At 38.4% G+C, this 22,562-nt stretch overlaps 1 protein-coding gene across 1 annotated transcript; it reads left to right on the top strand.

The window, feature by feature from the left end:
- Positions 1 to 837: 837 nt before the first annotated feature.
- On the top strand, positions 838 to 21,373 carry LOC149078268 (uncharacterized). Its single transcript, XM_089241896.1, has 7 exons — positions 838 to 995; positions 2,941 to 3,071; positions 8,150 to 8,274; positions 10,161 to 10,257; positions 14,897 to 15,044; positions 19,445 to 19,548; positions 21,080 to 21,373. Exons 1-7 carry the CDS (start codon positions 962 to 964, stop codon positions 21,218 to 21,220), a joined length of 780 nt encoding a protein of 259 aa, XP_089098022.1. The 5' UTR covers positions 838 to 961; the 3' UTR covers positions 21,221 to 21,373.
- Positions 21,374 to 22,562: the final 1,189 nt, after the last annotated feature.

Raw genomic sequence — 22,562 nt, 5'->3', positions numbered from 1 at the left:
ATGAGGCTCAGGGCCATATTAATAGCAAGTGGAGGTTTTAATCTCATCGCCGGGATGCTGTGGCTCTCAATTTGAGAACTACTGGACCAACTTAATTTCTCTATTTTTGTCTCGATGAACTATGGTCAGCCCAGGGGTAATCAAATTTCGTATAGTTTCCCTACTGTCCTGACATTGGAAATATAATGTTGATCTTCGTTTCATAAAAACAATAGATAAGAAAATTGATGATAATAGCAAGCAAATGATCTATGCCAATGATCTTTTCTTTATTTGTTAAAATAACTAATTTTGAAGGAAAATGTAGCTCTAAAGAGGAGTAATGAGCGGTGGTAAAGAAAAATCAAGAATTTCTATTGTCAATTTTTGTTTTACGTTACGTGGCTAGTTTCGGTTTCATACAAATAGACCACTCATTTCATTGTTATTTTAATTAGGGCCTCAAAGAATTATTCGCAGTACTGAACAGTTTTCAGACTGGTTTGCATAACTGATGCCGGTTTAGTGTATGAAGCGTTTCAAATGGAATGATTTAATTTTCCAATTTGGAGAAAACAAACTGCTAACCCTTTTCTCGTACAACAGAAATGTCTGAGGAAGAGGCTTTGATATAAACCTCATTAGATAATTTTTTTTTTTCAGAATTCATTTTTTACTACCACCTCGATAAGAAATCGAGATTAATTCTCACCACAGTTTATATTATTGTTATATAATAACTGGGGTCACGGGTGAGCAGCCCTCACTCAATCGCCCGTTCTTCAGTTTATGAGCTTGTGTCAACTGCTTGCTACAGTTTTGTTTAACAAGAGGCAAATAAATGGGTTTCGAGATATAAACAAAAATTCTATGGTATCAAAGTTCAAGGGGAAGGGATTCGAATTCGCTGATCATCCTGACAAGCTGGAACCGCAGTCTTGCTCTTTTTCCGTCATCTTCAGGGTGTCATTAAGAAACTGTGATGGATTCTGGAAAAAACTGCGCATTTTTGGAAGGTGAGCAATTTTACTTTTCGTTTCAAAGTAGGAAAAAACCTCTCTCCAGTTATCGATATAGTATAACTCCTATAGTAGTATCGTTATAGATGGAACACAGCGAAACCTTGCTATAACGACCAGTCCCTATACAACGATATTTTATTTCGTATTTGGAATTGCAAATACTGTCTAGTGTGTGTTTTATTCTTCTCGATACATCTACGGTCGACGCTCATTTTACTCGAACTCGCACGGACTTGATAATTAGTTTGTAAAATCCAGAGTTCGTGAATAGGAGAGACAATAAAAAAAAAGTTAGATAAAAATCATTTAATCACTATTTTTTATTGATGGTTTAAAAAAAACACTTATTTTTTGTTTGCTTCATCGCTACAGTTTGGCAAATATAAAATTCTTAGGAATTTGAAGTAGGATAACATATGCATGGCCGCCCCGAAATCCTGGTGCAGGACCCCTAGGCTGGAATCTTTGGCGGGCCCTCCAAGCCAGACGTTTCACGGTACCTTCTATGGTGAATTTATAGCATGAAAAAACAAAAAAATTATGGTAATTGTCCCGGACCCCCAGTGCTGGAGCCCTGTCAGCCCCACCCTTGCGGGGACCGTGAACATATGAATGTATTTTTGACAATTTCTGTTTTTGTAAAAAAGTTCGCACATTAATTATTTTCAAAATTTTTCCCCTTATAATTATTATCTCGCACAATCTTTCCCGTTTTGTTAACGTTACGAAGAGAAAAGAAGGCGATCAGCAGTTACTAATAATATCGGTATTTGGTACCACTTGATCACCGAAAGTATTGATGAAGTTTTCTTTAGCGCTACGTTTTGTGCGATACATCAATGTTTATCGCGATAAACCTCTTTACAGGGGCGATCGATATATAGTGAACTGGATTTTGTTTATCAACTAAACAAGAAAAAATTTTTGCGGCTAATAAATACTCAAAAATTCATTTTTTAATGGTCCACCACGTATCGTTGTATCGAGATTTCACTGTATGTTAACACTATCGGAAGAGTGCGGCAGGACCGGAGAATAATATTGTGGTATTGGAGCTTCACTGTATTACAATGGCGTTGAAGCCGGGGGTGCTCGAGCACCCACGGTAATTTGTGACATGGGGACCCCTAGAATTGAGGTTTTTTTTTTCAATTTCGATTCTCAAGACGAGCACCCACAGTTCGAAACACTTCCGACGCCCCTGCTGTATTATCTTTTTTTTAGTAATTAACCCTTTTAGACATTGTACGCACAAAGGAAAACCATGTGGGGGTTGCATTTTCACACTTTAAATATATTTTTTTTAGCTTCGGGGGTTCAGTTCAGACTTGAAGTATTATGTGTGTGTTATTGTTGAACTCAAGGCTGAACTCAATGAGGTTAGATTGACTCTATTGAGAAATTACTGGAATCGGCGATGATTCGAATGATCGAAATCATGGATCTTGCGAAATTCTCTGCTTCTTCGATGTTTCTTTATTTTTTAGCATGACGTAATCACCCGTGCGGTCGTTCTTTGTGGGGGATGCCAAATCCGATGTGAAAGTATGGAAAAAATATTTATTGACTTATAGAGAAATCAGGGAAAATGTTTTCGCTGTAAAAACTGAAGTTGTAAAATTTGCATGGAGCGCAGTAAAAGATTGTTGCTGGGTCCCATAATGCTTTTAAAAGGGTCACAGATGGGAACACGGGTAACATCTGGTTTTTTTTTTAAATTCAGATGTATACCCATGTAAGGAATAGGCTTACACTAATACACTCAATGCTATAAGGTGTATCACGTTTCAAATGTAACGGTAAGAACGTGCAGCGTGCACATGTTTTGGTTGTTTTCTCTTTCCTTATTTATGATATAATATAATTTTCACGTCATTTGAACGCAATTCAAATTAATTATGTTTCGTTTCTATTTTGTGATCGTTACTTAATTTTTCAGTAGGGAAACTCAGCTCTATCGGAGAAGTGCACAGCCATAGCCATGAACATGGGCACACCCACGAGCACATGACTTCACCGGGAACCTACGTGGAGCGAGAACCACCCAAGACTAGAACGGATTTCGACAAGGTTTGCGTGACCCGAAATAGTAATTGCAATAACAATGAAAATGAAACCAGTTGTCGTTATAAATTGGTTCGTGATTCTGAAACGGTATCGAGGGAATCAAGCAGACCTTGTCTAGACTGAACGACAATCAACGTTCCGTGCAATGAATTGACATTTTAGGCCCGCGAACGAGGGAATACAGTCAAATCCCGTTATAACGAACTCCAAGAGACCGAAGAAATCGCTTCGTTATAACGAAAAATTCCGTTACAAAGGAATTCCAGGTTTTTGCATTGCAAAGTTATATCTGGGAGATTATAAAAGTGTTCGTTGAAACGAAATTCTGTTTTGCTATAACGGTATTTGTTAAAATGGGATTCGACTGTATAAGAAAACATTTTTTCCCCCTAATACGCGCCCAATTTTTTTAAAGTAATGGAACATGAGGCTCAGGGCCATATTAATAGCAAGTGGAGGTTTTAATCTCATCGCCGGGATGCTGTGGCTCTCAATTTGAGAACTACTGGACCAACTTAATTTCTCTATTTTTGTCTCGATGAACTATGGTCAGCCCAGGGATAATCAAACTTCGTATAGTTTCCCTACTGTCCTGACATTGGAAATATAATGTTGATCTTCGTTTCATAAAAGCAATAGATAAGAAAATTGGATAATAGCAAAAAAATGATTTATGCTAGCGGTTCTTAGCCGGTACTACGCGGCCGCTCGAGGGAAGTAAAATTAATCAGTAAATTAGAATAGTAAGTAAAAGAAAAGTGTGCCTACGATGCTTTATACGGAGAGTTCCGCCATTAAAAAAGTCTAAAAAGGGCACCGCGAGGCAAAACAAAAGGTTTCGAACCTCTGATCTCAGTGAAACCTCGATCACCCAACGTAATTGGTATGAACCCATGTCGGTAAATCGAAATTTCAGGATAATCGAATACGCACCAATTTACGTTTGAGGTTTCTACTCGGGGCCATCTTAACGCATGAGCCCACCCGAGCACGGATCGCAGGTGTCCTCGTGATAATGATTTGCTACTTTCATTTTTTTTTCCGAGAGTAAGGGTATGCCCATAGTGCACACGTGTTTCCGATTCTGGAAATCCGCGTCGTTTCTGATTGGTTATAAACCTGAATTTAGACTTTTGTAGTTTTCAGGTTTCAAACTACTAACGGAAAAAATTTCTTGGTGTTTCCGATTGCGGCATTCGGTAGCGATCCGGCCAATCGGAATAAGGAAACGCTCCGTTCATTTGTATATTTGCAGAAAATTCCTCGAAAAAATTCTTTCCGGTTAACGAATTCCGCACGTGTCGAACTAGTTTTTGAACTAGATTGTCAGTGATAGAGGATACCAATTTTATATTGATTAACATTAAGGCTGGGAATAGATTAAAATTTTTAACTGGTTGATCAAAAATGTTTAATCGAATATTTTTTGTGACTAGTATTAATAGATAGGCCTACCTTTAAAAATATTTTATTGATTTCAATCGCCTATTCGGTAGAGGCAAACAAATATAAAAATAGGTTAAGAAATTGAATCTGCCCACACTTCAAGCAATTTAATATGCTGCCAAAACTTGTAATTTATTCACTTATAGATCTTGTGTTTTTTTAGAATGGTTCATTTCTGGTTATTATTCACAAATTTCGAAACTACTTTAGATTATACTGTAGCTTGTTTTCCTAGAAACTCCTTTCGAATGGTACTTGTAAGGAGATGAGCTGATGCTTCCAAGAATACGAAAAACTACTGTTCATAGTGGAGGCAATAAATGTTGGTCTTGTCTTTTCTAAAACTCCAATCAAACTCAATTTGAAATTGAAATCATCAGTTTTCGGTGAATCTAATTTGACAAAAATATTGACGCAAACATTTTTGAATATGGTCACTTATCCAAAATTTTCTGTATAGACCATGATTTATGAGACATTTAATGGGTTTTTTTAAAAAATCAAGTCAATTCCTAAACTTTTAATAAAAATTTTAATTGAATCGACGAGTCGGTTAACTCAACTAAAATTTCTAACTGCGATTAACAAATGATCGATTAACCGAACCACCCCCTAATTAATATAAATTGATATTTGTCAATTTTCTTTTGAAAACTCAAATTTGGTACTTTGGTAAATTTGAAATTGGTAATTTAGTGAATTTGAAAATATTGAAAGAATCGTTCAACATCAATTAGTAGTTAGGAAAAAAGATGACGATATTCACCACATGGTTTTTTTTTTTTTGGTTAAGAACTTGATAAAAATATTTTTAATAGTTATAAAATAACTATACAAAGCCTATATTTGGTTTTCCCAAAGGCGGTAAAAACCCGTCAAAGGTAAATACCATACCAACCTTACAGTTGACATGCATTCATTTTGTGATCTGAAGGAATTTTCAATCCTCCAGATCCATCCAACAGATTGATTATTAACTACAAATATTATGAATAACTAATAAAAAAGTGTTTATATTAACTTGATTATTATTAGTTATTTAACTGAACTCCCGAGGCGAGTTTACTGGGCCCAGAGGGGATGGGAGAAATAATAAAAATTCGAGATCTCTCTCCCTCCCTCCTTTATAATTTATGGCAGGGGTGGCCAACAGCTGGCCCACGGACCCCCGACAAGGTAAAATTAATTATCAAATTAAAATTAATAATTTACAAGGTGTTAAATCAAATTTGTAATCATTATTCGAGCTATTCTCATTCAACAGCGCGAAAAACAACTTACATTCATTATTGTTAATGACGATCCACCTTGTTGGAGGGCGTGGTAGCCCAGGTCGATAAGATACTCGCCTGAAGTACCAGAGGATGTTTAGGGGTGTCGCGAGTTCGATACCCGGTTCGTCTTTGTCAGAAACTTTCCTGACACAGGGGTACAATGAACTCAGAAAAAAGATTGCCAATCCCCGCTATGTGGGATTGAATCCCGCATCGAGGGGTTAGCGTACCAACCTCTCGGTGAGTATAAGAAAAGCTGCCGTTCGGAATCGACAATAAATTTTGGGTCTCGGTGTAATTAGCCCTCGTGGGCAGAAAATGACCGTGGTACGACAAAAATGATCAAATGATCAACCTCGTTTGGCATTTTGCCTGTTGTGGCGTTCGTTGTATTTGAAAGTAATTTACTATGTTACCACCAAGGCCCGGATATTGTTGCTCTAAAAATCTTGAAAAATGACTTTAAAAAAATGGCATAAAAATAATAAAAAGAAGTTCCGGTTTTGAAAAACCGGTCACATGTGTTCGAATGTCGAAAGAAAAGTTTTTGACAGCATCAAAATCATACGTAATTTGTTTTCACACACGTTCCCCCCCCCCCACTCTTTCTCGTTTAGATTCATCAAAAATAACAATTTTTCTAAGAAACGAGTTATAATTCATGAATCGGCTAGAAAACATTGGCGTTATGGCACTCACAAAGGTGGGACTGACAGGACTCCAATTTGGGAGGGAGGGGGGGGGGGGGGTTGTTTTTCACAAGATATTCAGTTTTGAGAGTCCCGTGAGAGAAGAATCTGATCTTAGGGCAGTGTTGCTAGATGTGGAGGTCATGACTGGCGGAGGGGGAATAGGATTTCTCCAGTAAAAAGAGAAAAATCAATCCCCGAGGAAATCCCGTGTATGCATGCCTATGATTAGGATTATAAAAAAAACTATTTTATTTTCCTAGAAATTCAAGCATATTGCTTTATATATAAGTGCTCAATGTATTCGTATAATTTTCCCAATCTTTTCCATTGTCAAAAAAAATTGAAAGTGAAAAAATATGAAAATGTCAAAAATGCCCTAAAATTAAAAAATAAATATGCCCTAACAGTGAAAAAAAGCATAAAAATGCAAATGTTATCAACATACACAACCGTTTTTAAAGACATAAATTGCTCATAAAACTTGGCACATGGGCAATTTGTTTTCCTATTGTTTCTGCCACCTTGTTTGGTATAAATTGCCTATTTTGTCAAAATAATAATTGGAAAAAAAATTGGAACAAATGTTTCATTTGTGAGAGGAATTCAAACTATGAATGGATTTGATGAAATAATTTGCAGAAGAAACTAATTTTTGATGCATTACATGTGGCTGGAAATAAAACGATGAATTTGTGAAGATGAAAGGGACACCTGACACCATCTCTGGAATTGGAACTGCTTTTCTTTCTATACGTCAGAATATTTTTTTTTTGCTTTTTCCCTTCCGCCGGTTTACGAGTAAAATATATACAGTATATATTCTGCCAAAGCCCAAAGTGCGGCCAATGCGCAACGGGCCGGCCATTTCACGGAGTGGCCGGAAATCCCTGGCCAAAGCTCGATATGCTGACGTAGGAGCTAAATCCATTGGAAAATGGATAAGATGTAGGAGTCCGGTAGGAGCCAAATCCATTTTTTTAATCGCCAATGTGTGATGCATAGCTATATGCATCAGCTGTATTGGATTAGCTTCATGTGTCGAGAGAAATTTGAGCGAAAAACTATAAAAATAATTTTATAAGCATATAGTTTTTTTCTGCCAAATTTTGGAGAAAAAAAATGATTGCCGCATCGTGACTGCGGTTTTATGGGTTGCCACAACTATCGGGGACAATAATTGTCACGAAAAAATACTCCAACTTGACGATGATCCCGAATCATGTCTCTTGTTATCGGACTTTGGCCAGGGATCACCGACTGCTTCTTGAACTGAGACCGAATTTCGGACATTGGCCAGGTCAATATTTAATGAAATTGGCCAATTGGTGAAATGGTCGGCCCTGCCATGAATTGGTCAATTTCGGGTTTTGGCAATAACATGTACAATATAAAGTATAGCAGCCGAAAACTGCCATGCACTAGGTACACCCACTCGGCGCGAGTAAACCACGCCCACTACCTCTATTGGAAACACGCGTGCCCTATGGCCATACCCTATGATGGAAACTGGTAGACAGGCATTCTCCGCTACGTGGGGGGGGGGGGGGGGAGAGCCTCTGGTGCTTTTAAGACGGCCCTGGTTCTACTGTAATTAATCGCACTCATCGCTGATATCTGACTGAACATTTCAAACTGTCAAGCAACTCAATTTCTTTTCTCGATCTTCCAGAGAGCATTCACTGTAGGTATCGGAGGACCCGTCGGATCTGGTAAAACGGCGTTGGTGTTGGCCCTCAGCAAAATGTTGAGGGACGAATACAGCATCTGCATCGTGACAAACGATATTTTTACAAGGTACGTAAAATAACTCTTCGAAATTGCGCGCATTGATGTTAAGGGCATTTTTTGTTGTGATTTTTTTAATGTTATGAGTCCTCGCAGGAAGATACTTTATGACTTCAGGGAGGTGAGACCTCGAGGTCTTTCACCTCCCTCAATGATCCTTGATTAGGGTCAAAGATGTTTGATAAAGCGGAATATATGTATTTTGTTTCAATTCGAGGACCCAAATCAAGTCCTAGGCGAAAATGTCCCACTTACACATGCGGCCACGAGTGCGATCGTTTTTTCCATTCGCAATCATCATTAGGATTCGCTATCAGATGCACATTCGATACACACACACACACACACACTTGCGGGAGTATCATTATCATCTACATACAAAGGCTTCTTTTATTCAGATATTAGAAGTCATTGGGCAAAATATAGTAACAAAGTTTTGCGCGGATGAAAGCGATTAGCAGATTAAGGCGAACGCACTCGTACGCACAATTGATATAAAAATAGAATTAATTAAAAAAAACGGGGGGGGGGGGTGACCAGATGTGTCATTAGCAGGACGGCCTCCTAATTATAGCAACAGCCACACTCAAAAATGATTCGAGGCTCGCTTTAACCCTTTTTTAAATTTTCCTGATGCATATTATAAGTGCCACAGTGGAAATCGCTAAGCCTTCTAGAAATTTCCAATTATTTTCCAGGAGAATATTTTTTTTTTCCGACCACCGTGAGCTGATGAATGCTCAGAGTTTTTCTCTGTTATTTATGCTATAAGCATAATCGTATACAACCTCGAAGGGAAAGAAAAAACATCCTTTCTCTTCCCCTCTTCTGCTATCAGACTTAAAATAGAAGTTGACTCCGCCCACTGGCAGTTGTTATACAGGACGGGGGGGGGGGGGAGGAATCATGCTATCAGGAGAAGAGAAAACTTACAACAGTATTTGGGCTCAGGGTTCGCGAAATGGGAGTTTTGAGAACCCGAGATATTTCGGGATTGCCGCTGTAAGGGTTGAACTCAACGAAAATACGAGGCGGATTCATGGGGCTTTCCACTTGTTTGCTATTCAATAAAATTTTGCCGCCCCTTCTCCCATTCTAATTTGATGTTCCTGATTATCCTTTGATGATCCTGGGATGCGAAGGTACCCAGGAAACTTGTTCTAACCACAAAGAGATGCTGACTCCTTTCAAAACAAGCACAACTCTGGTATTATCGCTATGGGCAATTTGCTACAAAATGAATTTTGCTGAAAGTGTGCACGTGTATCAAAACAGTCCGAGTACGTACGTAGCGTTGTGCATGAATTTCAGTGCTTCTAAAAATATGTATGCCAACAGCACTCGCTGTTCCTCCAAAGGAGGAACCTCGGTCACCCTCCAAAGTAGATAGTAACTGCGCCCGATGCTGCGTAACTTCGGTGATCGGACGAGAATCGCTGTTTTCAGTATAGTATGGCCGTTAGCGGATTCTGACTTCGCTGAAATACCCAGGAAAGTTTTGCTAATCCACCGATTCTCAAGTGCTAAAGTACCCAACAAACCCATTCAACCCCAGGCCTACTTAGCTCCCCCTTCCCCCGTCAATACACCTCTGACGTAGATGGGATAAATTAAATTCTGTGTCAATAGTCTATTCGCCACAAACTTGAAAAAAAAAAAATCTTACGAAACAGGGTACCTATTACGTTCCCCTATTCTGAGCTGTATATAGCCGTAACTATTCATCACTAAACTAAGTTGCGAAAATTTTTGTAACGTCTCGAAGCCCCGTTGAATCTCCACTAAGGTACCATTACGAAATCATATTTTTGGAGAAAGAGCACCTAAATTTCTAATTTTTTTTTCAACCTAATTTTTTTTAAAATAACAAACGATACTGTTATTATCTATTTCAGAGAAGATTGGGAATTCTTAGTACGTAATGAAGCTTTACCTCAGGAACGGATGCGGGCCGTTGAAACAGGAGGCTGCCCCCATGCAGCCATAAGGGAGGTAAGGGGCAAATTAATTCACCTGTTTGTTGCAGGTAAAATTAGATGTCGCTTGCAAATAAACATTTCACTATTACTCACTAGTAATAATGTTATCGCTGTTACCCGCGGCTTCATTCGCGTGGATTTAGTAATCTGAAAATTGCTTGGGCATGATTACTTCATATAACATTTGAATCCCTCATAACCCTCTTCGGAGTTTCATTTCCAGAAATCCCGTCTTGGCGAGTCTCTATATTATAAAATATAATACAGTCGGCCCCCCCGTATTCGCGGGGGGTTACGTTCCTGGGATGACCGCGAATACAGAAATCCGCGAATAACCGAAACCATAGGGTTTTTTTTGTTTATCTCGTTTATTGAACATCATGAGAAGAGCAGAGGTAGAAGGGAAATGTAAAAGAGGATGCAACGGTTGTTGGCGATACTTTCTGAAAGGATATTGTGATTTCTGTTTGATGGTTCTTCTTCATATCCTCAATTATGTTAGAATATGTTGACAAGGCTTCCTCTACTAATTTTTCTGCATGTGAAGGACGTACCATAAAGGCATCGCTTCCATACCTTCAAGACATTTTATGGATTTGCATCTTCTATTGCGTGTACAATCATCTCCATTGAGTGGCGTGTATAGTGAGCCTTGAATGTTCACTTTACCCCCTTATCAAGGGGCTGAATGATAGATGTTGATTAAGAGGCATATAAAGGAGTTCCACATCATCAGCTTTGAACACATTGACATCTTGTTGTCCAAGAGCATTATCCAGTATCAAAAAAACTTTGAATGCATGTCTTCACTATCAAGGTATCTCCTGACTTCCGGAACAAAACACCGTTTAAACCAATCCAGGAAAAGTGCTTTCATAGTCCAAACCCTTTTATTGCTCATCCAAAATACTGGAAGCTTTGGCATGCTTTCTCTTCAATGCTCGCGGATTCGCAGATTTGAAAATTACGATGGGGTGTACCATGTACCCATACGCATTTGCACAAAACAACATAGTAAGTCTACTCTCTACTTGCCTTAAAACCAGGAGCTCGCTTTTTTTCTCTTGTTAAACTTCTTTACGGCATTTTCTTCCAAAATAGTACAGTTTCGTCAACGTTAAACACCTGCTAAGGTGCATAACTCTTCTCTTCAATAACTTCCTGCAAAGTCTTGGAAAATTTTCTAGCTGCCTCCTGGTCGGCAGTGACTTGTTCGCCAGCGATTTTTACATTGCGTAATCTGAATCGTTTCTTAAACCTATGAAACCAACCTTTACTTACATAAAATTCTGATGAAATAGACGTTTTACCAGCCCTTCTCTTTATAGAAGCGTAAAATGTTATCGCCTTTTCCGTTATAATATTACAACCAATTGGAATACCTTTTTTGTAGCAGTCTTGTACTCACAAAAAACAGCATTTTCTGTAGCAAAAACACATCACATTTCTAGATCACTTGGATCCGCGAAACATTTGGAGATCACTAAAGTGGCTCTGTAGAGGACTTATCAGTAGGGAGAATGTTAGTTCAAGTGCCCACAAACTAGCGAAAGATTTTTCTTGTTTTTAGCGCACTGAGTAAGATGCCATTAAAAATATTTCATATTTTCATAATGGGTGGTTGATGACGTAAGCATCATCCAAACCCCCCCCCCCCCTCCAAAAATCAAACCGAGCACAACTCAGGTCTATAACCATTTATGGGCGATCCCCCAAAAGTCAGCAAATCGAAAATCCCTCCCCCCATCGATGCTGACATAATACTTGAATAACCCCTTATGACTCCCTTAGGTTTCGAATTTTGAAAACCCCCTTCTTAGTGAGTCTCCACGTCCATGAACTAGAACTACTGACCAAATTTCATAAATATAGCTCTAGTGGTTTCGACTCTGCCAGGGAATCAGTCAGTGAGTCAATTAGTCAGGACATGTTATTATATACACGGTGTTCAGTTAATTGACCGACAAACTCAGAGGGTTGTTAGTAGGCATCAAGAGGAACAAAAGTTGCAATGGAATATGGTGTCGCAAATCATGTTGAGAGGGTGAAAAATCGCAAAAAACGCATGCAGGTTTTGACGTCACGCTGGAACAACAAAAAGTACAATAATAACTACAAAAAGATTTATTTGACTAATTATTACAAGAGTTGTTGGAAGTGGTGGCCGCTGATGTCATTGCGCAGTCTACAACGAAGTAAAAACGATTCCCAGACGCGCTCGAAGATACCTGGTATGCTTTTGATGTCTGCCGACAGTCCGCGCTATGAGATTCTCCGGTGTGTCCACAGGCGTCGCATAAATGGCGGTAACGTCAGATATGGTGAGCGAACCCACGAACGCATTCAGCGATCAACTGACATCCACCTTCCGTCTCCTCTGGCCTCAGAGCTTGCATGCGTTTTTCACAATTTTCACACTCTCAACGTGGTTTACGACACCATGATCCATTGAAATTTTTGTTCCTCTTGATGCCTACTAACAACCTTCTGAGTTTGTCAGTCCATTAACAGAACAGATTCAGGGTGATTCATAAAAGATGGGAAAAACTTTAAGAGGTGATCGTACTTAGCAATACAAACTGATGTAGCAGTAGTAGGTAGGGCCTCCAAAAAATGGCTCGGGGATCCATGATGTTCATAAGTCAGCCACCTCGTTGGGCAATTTGCCTGTTGTGGCGTTGTATTTGTATTGTATTGTATTTGTATTGTATAAACAATTGTCATCAGAGAATGCGTGGTCTAACATGAAACGCAAACCCGTTTCGAATCGGCCACTCCGAATGTCGTTTAAACGACATTGCCGTTGAAATTTATCGGGAGAAAAAGAACACACCATGCATGCAAATGTAACCTGGGGAAGAAGAAGAAACCGTATGCAAATCTATCGTCACAGTGAATAAAAGGCACGGACGCCAGCCCTGTGAAGTTATTCCAGCATGCAACCGCGCGCGCGTTCTAACAGTTGTAACGTACAGGGTAATAATGGCGCCTTTTTTTCACTGTGACGCAGATTTACATACATTTCTTCTTCCCCAGGTTACATTTGCATGCATGGTGTTCTTTCTCTCCCGATAAATTTCAGCAGGAATGCCGTTTTAACGTTTGCGGAGTGACCGTTTCGAAACGCGCTAGCGCCTTTAGCCGGGTTTTCCTAGGAGTAGAATTTCTGCGCCGTGTGCAGCGTGAAAATGCTGATTGGTTAAAAACTTGAAATTCAGGTTCTTTTGACCAATCAGAGTTTTTACGCTGCACGCACTGTATAAACCTGTTCCTAGGAAAACCCGGCTTTAGCGTTTTATGTTAGACCATGCATACTTTGACGACAATTGTTTATATTGGAGTGTACTATCACCTCTTAAAGTTTTTCCCATTTTTCTGAATCACCCTGCGTAGATAATTTATAAGTAGCCACGACAAGGTTCTACGTCTGCATCTCGTCTTAAAAATGGCCCATACATGGTGTCTTCGAAACAATTATGTCAATTATTTTTATAATGTAAATAGGATGCCAATCTCACGCACACACACATTACAAAATATCTGATAAGACATTGTCAGCTCGAAAATTTCATTTTAGCCCCGTTCACATGGAAAATAGAAAAAGCGTTTAAAACCCGCTTCAAGAATTTTCACCAATGACTGCTCCCCATTTTTTTCCTCACGAAGGAAAAAGAGTCGTTAATCGGGTGCTAAAACTCCCAATGCTGCCGCAATATTTGCACACGTGAACGGGGCTTTTGTCCGCTTTTTTTGTAATATGGCGGCGTTTCAAACGAAACGAAATCCTTTATATCGTGAATGTCACACAGATGATGTTTTCCAATGCACAATACACTCTCACTGTTATACAATGGCTGATTCCTATAAACAGTTAGTCTCTTCAGGCAACTCCAATTAAAAATAAAATTTTTTCTCAAATGTTATCACAGAAAAACCGTTCCATTCAAAAAAATGTCAAAAGAAAAGAAATGACGAAATAATTTCAATTTTTATACTGGCCCCGTGTATTTGGCAGGGGCGTACGCAGGATAGATATTGGATGGGGAGGGGGCAAAATGAATCTCTTCCCGAGAAATTTTGAGTTACTAACCTTCAAAAAGCATTTAAATTAACAAAAATCGATTGCAATAGCATGAAGGTATTTTTCTTTTGATATATTAATTAATGCCCCCCCAACCCCACATAATCCTCTGATTCTGCTGCAAGTGCAAGGTATGTTTAGCAAAAAATGTTGCATTTCACTTTTAGACGTTATATTTAGGATGCTTTTCATAAATTTAATCACTCACACACCAAAATTATTTGCCTCTGAAATAATTTTGCGTATGTCCCCTTAAATCTGAACTTAAGAGGTGCATTCATTTTTATATTTTTATTAACGGTTTAGGAATTAGGTATTGGAAGTGGACACCAGAGGGCAGCAACTAGATGCTTGAACAGACAACAACCCCTAAAGAAGAGAGGGTGTTGGGCAAGCACGCGTTTCGGCATCCCCTTGTAATTTTAAAGGAGAGGTTAAAGGGTGAAATTTGTGTCTTTAGTTCGGCGCCCGCGGCACGAGACCCTCTTGCTTTCCCCCTCCCTAGTTGCGGCTCTGGTGGACACCCTCCATACGCATATTACATATTTTTAATGAGTTTTTTCTTTTTAAGGATTATTCTTTGAATCTGATGACACTGAAAGATCTCACCAAGAACTTCCATCCTCACATAGCCATCGTAGAATCCGGCGGCGATAATCTGGCAGCGAATTTCAGTAGAGACCTGGCAGATTACATCATCTACGTTATCGATGTTGCTGGTGATGCTTGATTCTGCTTACTTTGTTGCTAATAATAGGATATTTGAAAAATAACTGGGAGTGGGGGGGGGGGTGTCATTTGCTTCAACTGCTGAAAAATAAAAACAAATTTCGATTCCTTCCTCGTTCCAGTCAGACCACGGTCACTTTCCGCAAACGAGGGTGAATTGAACCAGAATCTCAATTCTTAGAGCAGATCCCGAACGGCAACGTTAAACATTTTTTTGCTCTTTTCTTTCTTTCGCGTCTTTAACCGAGAAGTTGGTGCGCTAACCACTCTCTGAGGGATAGAAGGTTAGATAGTGATGCGATGTGCGTTGGTTTCGGCACCTTTTGGCAATGTCCATATTTAAGATATCCATTTCCTTATTTTTTTCTCGATGAGAAAAATATGATCAGCCCAGTCATAATTTTAATATAATCTACAAGTTATTCAAATTATTCTCATTCACGATTTCAGTTAAGTTGAAGTAAAAAATGGGGCATTTCTATCAAAAAGTCAGGGCGGCCAAAAATGATAAAAATACAAGAATGCCACGTAATCAACAACTATTATGACCATACTCGTGTATAATGTTTGCGTCTAAATACGTGATTCACTGATCAAAATTCAATTTTACTCCTCCAAATTTCGTTGAGAAGTGAGAATAGGTCTTTCTGTTTTTCATTTAAAAAAAAGGTATCCCTCTTTTCACTAAACTACCCCTTAAAATTTTGAAGAGGAGTGAAATTACTCTTCAAAATTATTTTTTTCGTACAACAATATTCATGTGCATACAGCATATTCTTCTGATTTCTTCTTCAGAAAAGAAAAAATCACTCGGAAATAGGTGGCTATGTTATGCGAACCTACGCTGTATGGACACTTTGGATTTGGAAATTAGAGACTTCTTTTAGAGAGAATTTCTAGAAAAATACTCGATGCAATTGTTTCTAACCTTTGGTCATGTAAAGCCTATACTTGTACTCAAAACTTCCAGTGGAAAATACAGTGTCACCAATACATTTAAAGGACCGACAAAAAATTAAATAAGAAAAAAGAATGTGCCCGGCCAACCCCGGACAAACAAAGCTTTAAGTAATTTGCAACTTTCACAAATTATTTTCATAATATTAATGCTATAAATTATTCTAACTGTTATATTCAATGTTTGTATGCATTTTCGTGAAAATTGCACGAATGAATTATTTTTAATGAATGTTTTTTCTATAAATTCTTATTTTCATCGCATGTTTTTTGCTTAATAAAATTCGACGTTTTCAACCAAAGTCCACGAAACTTACAGAAAATTTTGACAACATTTAAAAAAAATCACACTATTATTATTCACAGAACAGAACAGACCGAGCGCGACCAGGCTCTATCACTTACGCGATTTTAGCTCATTGTCCGGGAGGGCGAAAACTGTTTTTCATGAGGACAAATAAAACATGTCATGTTTCAAAGTGCTGAGATATTTGAATTCAAAAACAGAGAAAAATTGGGAAAGAACAGCATAAACGGGGAAAAGAAGCCTTGTCCGTTAGTTTATGCCGTTCTTTCTCAACTTTTCTCGTATTTTTCAATTCAAATGCTTCAGTGAATATCAAATTGTTTTGTTGGCCCGATTAAAAAAACAGAGCAACTTTTTAATTGGGTTTGCTTCGAACATGGTGTTCATATAAAAATTCAGATTTTATATTTTGTGAAACACTGTATTTTCGCTCTGAAAACTAGTAAAAGGTGATTTCTGAACAGATATTGAGCATTTTTTAAATTGGAACCTCTACGACGAACGATTGATGAGATAAAGGCCGAATTAGGATTTACAGGGCATCCTGTATTTGTATAAGCTAATTTTTGTGAAAATTACAGTTGAATATCATGAAACAAACAAAGATTATATACATGATATCGTGAGATGTAATTTAATGGGATGAGATGATGGATTATGATGATGATGGGATTTTTATATAATTGGTATTTCGATTATTTTCTGTCATTTGATTATTTCAGTAATAAGTCCAGAGCATCATGCGAATGAGCGAATACGTGTCTGATGCTATATAAGAGAAATGCTTGAGCATATAACACGCGTATGATGCCAAAAAGAAGAAACTGAAGGAAACATTCTTAAAGAATAAAAATATAAGATAATTTTATTTAGTCGGTTGAAGCACAAACACAGAACATTTAGGAGCTAAGCAACCTTGTAAGCCCACAAAAACAATAGTTGATGTGTGTTTGTCGGTACAAATAATAGCGAAAGAAAAAAAAACAAATTCACATTTATACAGGGTGTTCCGTTAGTGGACCGACAAACTCAGAGAGTTGTTAATAGGCATCAAGAGGAACAAAAATTGCAATGCAACATTTTTGGTGTCGCAAACCACGTTGGGAGGGTGAAAATCGCGAAAAAGGCAAAACGCATGCAGGCTCTGAGTCCACAGGTGGATGTCAGTTGATCGCTGAATGCGTTCGTGGGTTCGCTCACCATATTTGACGTAAGCAGCGTCGCAAAACGCATGCGCTGGGGTAGGATCATGCACTGCGGACGCCGTAAATTAGAGCTATTGCGGTAGTAATCACGTGTAGCAGTTAGTTGTCCGTTTCAATGACTATCGTGATGGCTTCGAGCGCGTCTGGGAATCGTTTTTACGTAGACTGTAGACTGCAATGATGTCAGCGGCCGCCACTTCCAACAACTCGTGTAATAATTAGCCAAATAAATCTTTTTGTTGTTATTTATTGTAATTTTTGTCGTTCCAGCTGGACTCAGAGCCTGCATGCATTTTATGCGAATTTCACCCTCTCAACGTGATTTGTGACACCATGTTCCATTGCAATTTTTGTTCCTCTTGATGTCTACTAACAACCCTCTGAGTTTGTCGGTCCATTAACAGAACATCCTGTATCTAATACTAAGAAATAAGCGGATAAAGTATGCATAAAAAAGATTACATTACAATGTCAAATATATAATTTAAATTTTCTTTAGTTAACCGCCAAGATTTTAAATTTTTTAACAAAAGATGCACGTGAAGATTATTCACTTATTAACTGAGGAAGTAAATTAAATACTTTAGGAGCTAAATAAAGGAAAAATTTTTGGAAACGAATTTTATTTGGCCTTAGTACCTGTATAGTACGACGTCTAAATTGTATTCTAGATTTATGTAATTTCAGATTGAGATGGCCACTTCTCTTTTAAACTTTTAATAAACACACAAATTTTGTAGAGGGAGTATCGTTAATTGATTGAAAAGTGAAAATGTATGCGTGAGTCTATTTTTACTCAGATGAAGGACTTCAATTGATTTCGACTTTGATTGAAGGACTTCGTTGATTGATTGAATAATTAGAGATTACAAAATGATCGAAATACCGATTTGTGGAAAATCGTTTATCATCCAGGTATATTCTCAGCCAATAATTTAAATTACAGCTCACTGTAACGCGCATTTCTTTCTATTTTTTCACGATATTCCAATTTTATTTTCACAAAAGTTGCCTTATATACGTAGTAGTTAACAACCAAATTATGAAAAATTAAATCTATATTCTGTCGGGCACGCGTATTTAAAAATTATTTCCTTTTAAATACTCATATTTCACACAATACCGAATTGTTTCATTTTAAATTTCAGTATAAATTTTGTGCTGTAAATAATAATGGTATAATTTTTGTTCTGAAAAATTTCTGTGATTTTCGTGGACTGGTTGAAAGTCTCGCATGGTATAAGCAAAAAACGTGCGATGAAAATAAGAATTTACAGAAGAAACATTCATATCTTTTCTTAAAAATACGACCAATTTTTACGAAAATGCATACAAACATTGAATATAGCAGGTAAAATACTTTGTGAAAGTTACAAATTACTTACATCTTTTTCTGTCGCAGGGTTGATTAAAACCATTTTTTTTCCTTACCTAATTTTTTGTCGGTCCATTAAATGCACTGGTGATTAAATTTTCACTGGAAGTTTTGAGTACAAGCTTTACATGACCGGAATTTCAAAACAATTTATCAAGTATCTTTCTAGAAATTCAAAAAAAAAAGTCTCTGAACTCCAAAGTGTCCCATGACTTATGGCTATACATATGGCTTACTGTACAGGCATACCTGGGCTATGCACATATTTTGATGCCCCATCTAATGTTGAATGTATGGTCAAAGGAAGAATTCGGTGGTCCCTCAGATTCAGTACCAATGGTATCAGATCCACCTGCTCACCCCTAATAATGGCCGGAAATGCAAGTTTTTATGAGCTCTCTGACCTCCTGAATTATTTGCTTGAATTTTGCAGTCAAATTTAATACTACACACTTATAGTAGTAGGCAATAATTTCAGCCTTTTAATCAGCGATTTATAAAAATACATTCTGTAATAATTATTGTTTTTTTTTTAATCACAATCAGGAGGAGATAAGATTCCGAGGAAAGGAGGCCCAGGAATAACAGAGAGCGATCTTCTCGTCATCAACAAAACCGATCTCGCCGACGCCGTAGGCGCAGATCTAAAGGTGAGAGGAAGTTCATTTTTTCGGCTTACCACCGCGTTCCTTATCTAAAAATTTCGTAACGGTTCTCTCTCAAGTAGAGGCAAGTCGAGACTTTTCCGACCGCTACTCGAATCAAAACTGGAACCGAAAGTGCTCATTTCTTACGATTTGATGACACAAAATTCACATTTTATTAAATTAATTCAAATTTTTGAAACTAACGAATACATAGCCCTTTTACGTACAGGCTTTTTGTAACAGATTCGGACGCTATACGGGGCGTACCCAAAAGTAACCGGAATTTTCTTACGGTAAACGGAGCATCATTGGAGGGTAAATGTTGAGTGACGACTAACTAAGCTAGCTGCTAAGAAGATCGCACAACAGTGTGCGTAGGAAAGACTAGATTTGTGAGAGACGGGCGACTGGCTTTTGCAGGGCCACAACTAGGGGGGTGTAGGCGGCTCTGGTGCTCTGGGCGCCGGACTAGAGGGGGCGCAAATTTCACTCTTTAACCACTACTTCGACATTATGGGGGGGGGGGCACCAAAATGCGTGCTTGCCCCGGCTGACCAAGCATCTAGTTGCGGCCCTGGGCTTTTGCATCATGACAATGCTTCGCTTCAAACTTCCTTCGCAGTGCGCCAGCCAATTATTAACAAGAAACAGTACTGACTGAAACAGTTCACCTGACTTAGCTCCGTCTCACTTTATACCTACGGATGAAGAGACCTAAAATGGAAGCGAATTTAGAAACTGAATATCACAATTCCTCTACTTGCCATTTTTGCAAACTGTTCACGTTTCTTACGTGGAGTCAGTGCCGTCTTAACGCACGGCCAGGGAGCCTCAACAGAAGACGGGCCTCACAAGAATGACAACTAATTGAAATTTTCTAAGTAGGGTCCCAGAAAAATCAATTGGTCCGGGGACCCATGATGCTCTTAAGACGGTCCTGTCTGAGTTTAATCAGTCGTGAAAAAACACCTCCCCATTTGATGTGAAAAAATGACCATTAATGACTATTCTACTCAGTTTTAACTAACGGGTAAAAGTTTTTTTGCCAGCAAAAACATGGTTTTTTCTATTTAATTTTTCTTCAAGGACCAAGATGGTAGCAAAATATTCGTAGGGATGACGTTCGTTTGCACAGATTTTTTAGAACTTTTTTTCTAAGCAGCGGATTGCAGTTACAAGGCAGGTTAAATTTTATGAAGCCAATAATAAGAAATTGTCAAAGTAAGAAAAAAGGCAAGTTTTTGTTCCGATTAATATTTTTATGATTTGTAACGAAAACTGTACCTTGCCTTTCAAGGGTGTCATCGGTCCCACACACAGCCGCAGCTGGGGGCACCGGGACCAGAGCGGGCCGCAAATTTCACCCCTTAACTTCAACATTATAAGGAGGGCACCAAAATTTCGTGCTTACCCCGGCTGAATAAGCATCTAGTTGCTCTGCCCTGGTCCTATCTATCCAATAACTTCTGGATATTGCTGTACAGTACTGTATAATAATAAATAATAATTTCATGTAATTGAATTTTTATCTCAGGTTATGAAGCGAGATGCGGATCTGATGAGACAAGGAGGACCAACACTGTTCACTCAAGCTCGTCACATGATTGGAATAGACAAAGTTGCCAACAATATCCTTCAAGCGTACAAAGCTACTATTGTTCAAGCAACTAAATAAGACGGCGTTAAAAATGTATGTATGTAATGTATTCATTTTTGAAATAGAACTGCAGTAGTACCAAGTCCCACATGTACTTTCTTCTAGAATGAATCGGTACATGCCGGGAAATGTTTTATTGTACAGGCATTCTCAAATACATACATAAATGTCTGAGGTGTGTGGTTCATCTGTTCGAAGTGCTGCCATTTACATTACTTTCCAAATTGGAAGTGATAGTGAATATCTGAATTTGTGTGTGTGTCAAAATGTCTGCTTCTTTCCTGGAGAGACTTTTTTCAAAGGGAAAGCCGATTCATATTCATACCTTGAACGCTGAAAACAACGCTATAGTTTGGAAGCTCAAAGTATCTGAAAAACTGCAGGATTTTAAAAAAAATTTCTGAAGCTCAAATTTTTTTTCGAACACTCTTCAGCAAAACTCAATTCTTTCTATTCTTATATGAGCTTAGTGTAATAAAATAACTGAAATATTATTCCCAACTCAACTAAGATAGTAAATTTTCATCATCGCCGTGTATGTGTGGAACATGAAAACAATTAAAATTACAGTAAGACCAGGAGTTGATAGATCCCAGGGGCAATGAAGGCCATGCTGATTAGCAAATACTTTAGCACATAACATTTTCTGTACGAGTTGATAGATTGGCGTCTATGAACGTGGCCTTCGAAAGTAATACTCACGCTTCGGTCACGCCATGACCGAAAGACAAAACTTTGATCCATGAGTGTCTTTTAACTGGGACTTGTTCATCAAGTCCCAGAAAAGGGGGGGGGGCATTTACTTGAGCCAAAAAAATCATGCTGACTCCCGAGAAATTTGCCAAACCCTGGTGAAGACGAACTATTAAAATGTATAACATGACAGTTTGTATATTTCAGCCTGAAAAGCATAAGCGAAGTTAAATGCACAAAACAATTTATAGTCCATCGACCACGAGAAGAACATTGCCTAAGTCATGTCGGACGATTCGAGGATAACTAAAACCCCTATATACGAAGGCGTCTTAGGGCTAACGAGAGACGATTCCATTATTTTCTTTGAGGTAAAGTGACTGTCCAATGCGAATAGCCGATACCTTCTAGAGTAGGTATTGCTCTATATAGAACCATGGTCTCCAAAAACTTTTTGTTCCATCGCCCCCTTCTTCAGAAGTATTTCCCTCTCATCGCCCCCCAACTTAACCCTTCGACAGTTACGCATATTCAGATAAATCCTTTGAAAATGGGCAGAGCCTGTTCAGGAAAGACGATGCTTTCCCCCATTCTCACCAGCAGGTAGCCGGATTTTCGGTAATTGGGGATCCTCCCATCGCAACAATACCTCAACAACATGAATAGA

Source organism: Pholcus phalangioides, unplaced genomic scaffold, assembly GCF_987345545.1.
Source record: "Pholcus phalangioides strain wild (caught in Gottingen) unplaced genomic scaffold, Ppha-v1.0 ptg000014l_1, whole genome shotgun sequence".
NCBI classification, from domain to species: Eukaryota; Metazoa; Arthropoda; class Arachnida; order Araneae; family Pholcidae; genus Pholcus; species Pholcus phalangioides.
The sequence above is the reverse complement of the archived record's forward strand: the minus strand, read 5'-3'. Positions and strand labels throughout refer to the sequence as shown.

Bases quoted from the DNA above. Each gene is read 5' to 3' on its own strand.
- LOC149078268 (XM_089241896.1), top strand. From the start codon at position 962: ATGGATTCTGGAAAAAACTGCGCATTTTTGGAAG. The intron at 996-2,940 runs GTGAGCAATTTT...TTAATTTTTCAG, and splicing joins AAACTGCGCATTTTTGGAAG to TAGGGAAACTCAGCTCTATC. The intron at 10,258-14,896 runs GTAAGGGGCAAA...TTTCTTTTTAAG, and splicing joins CCCATGCAGCCATAAGGGAG to GATTATTCTTTGAATCTGAT.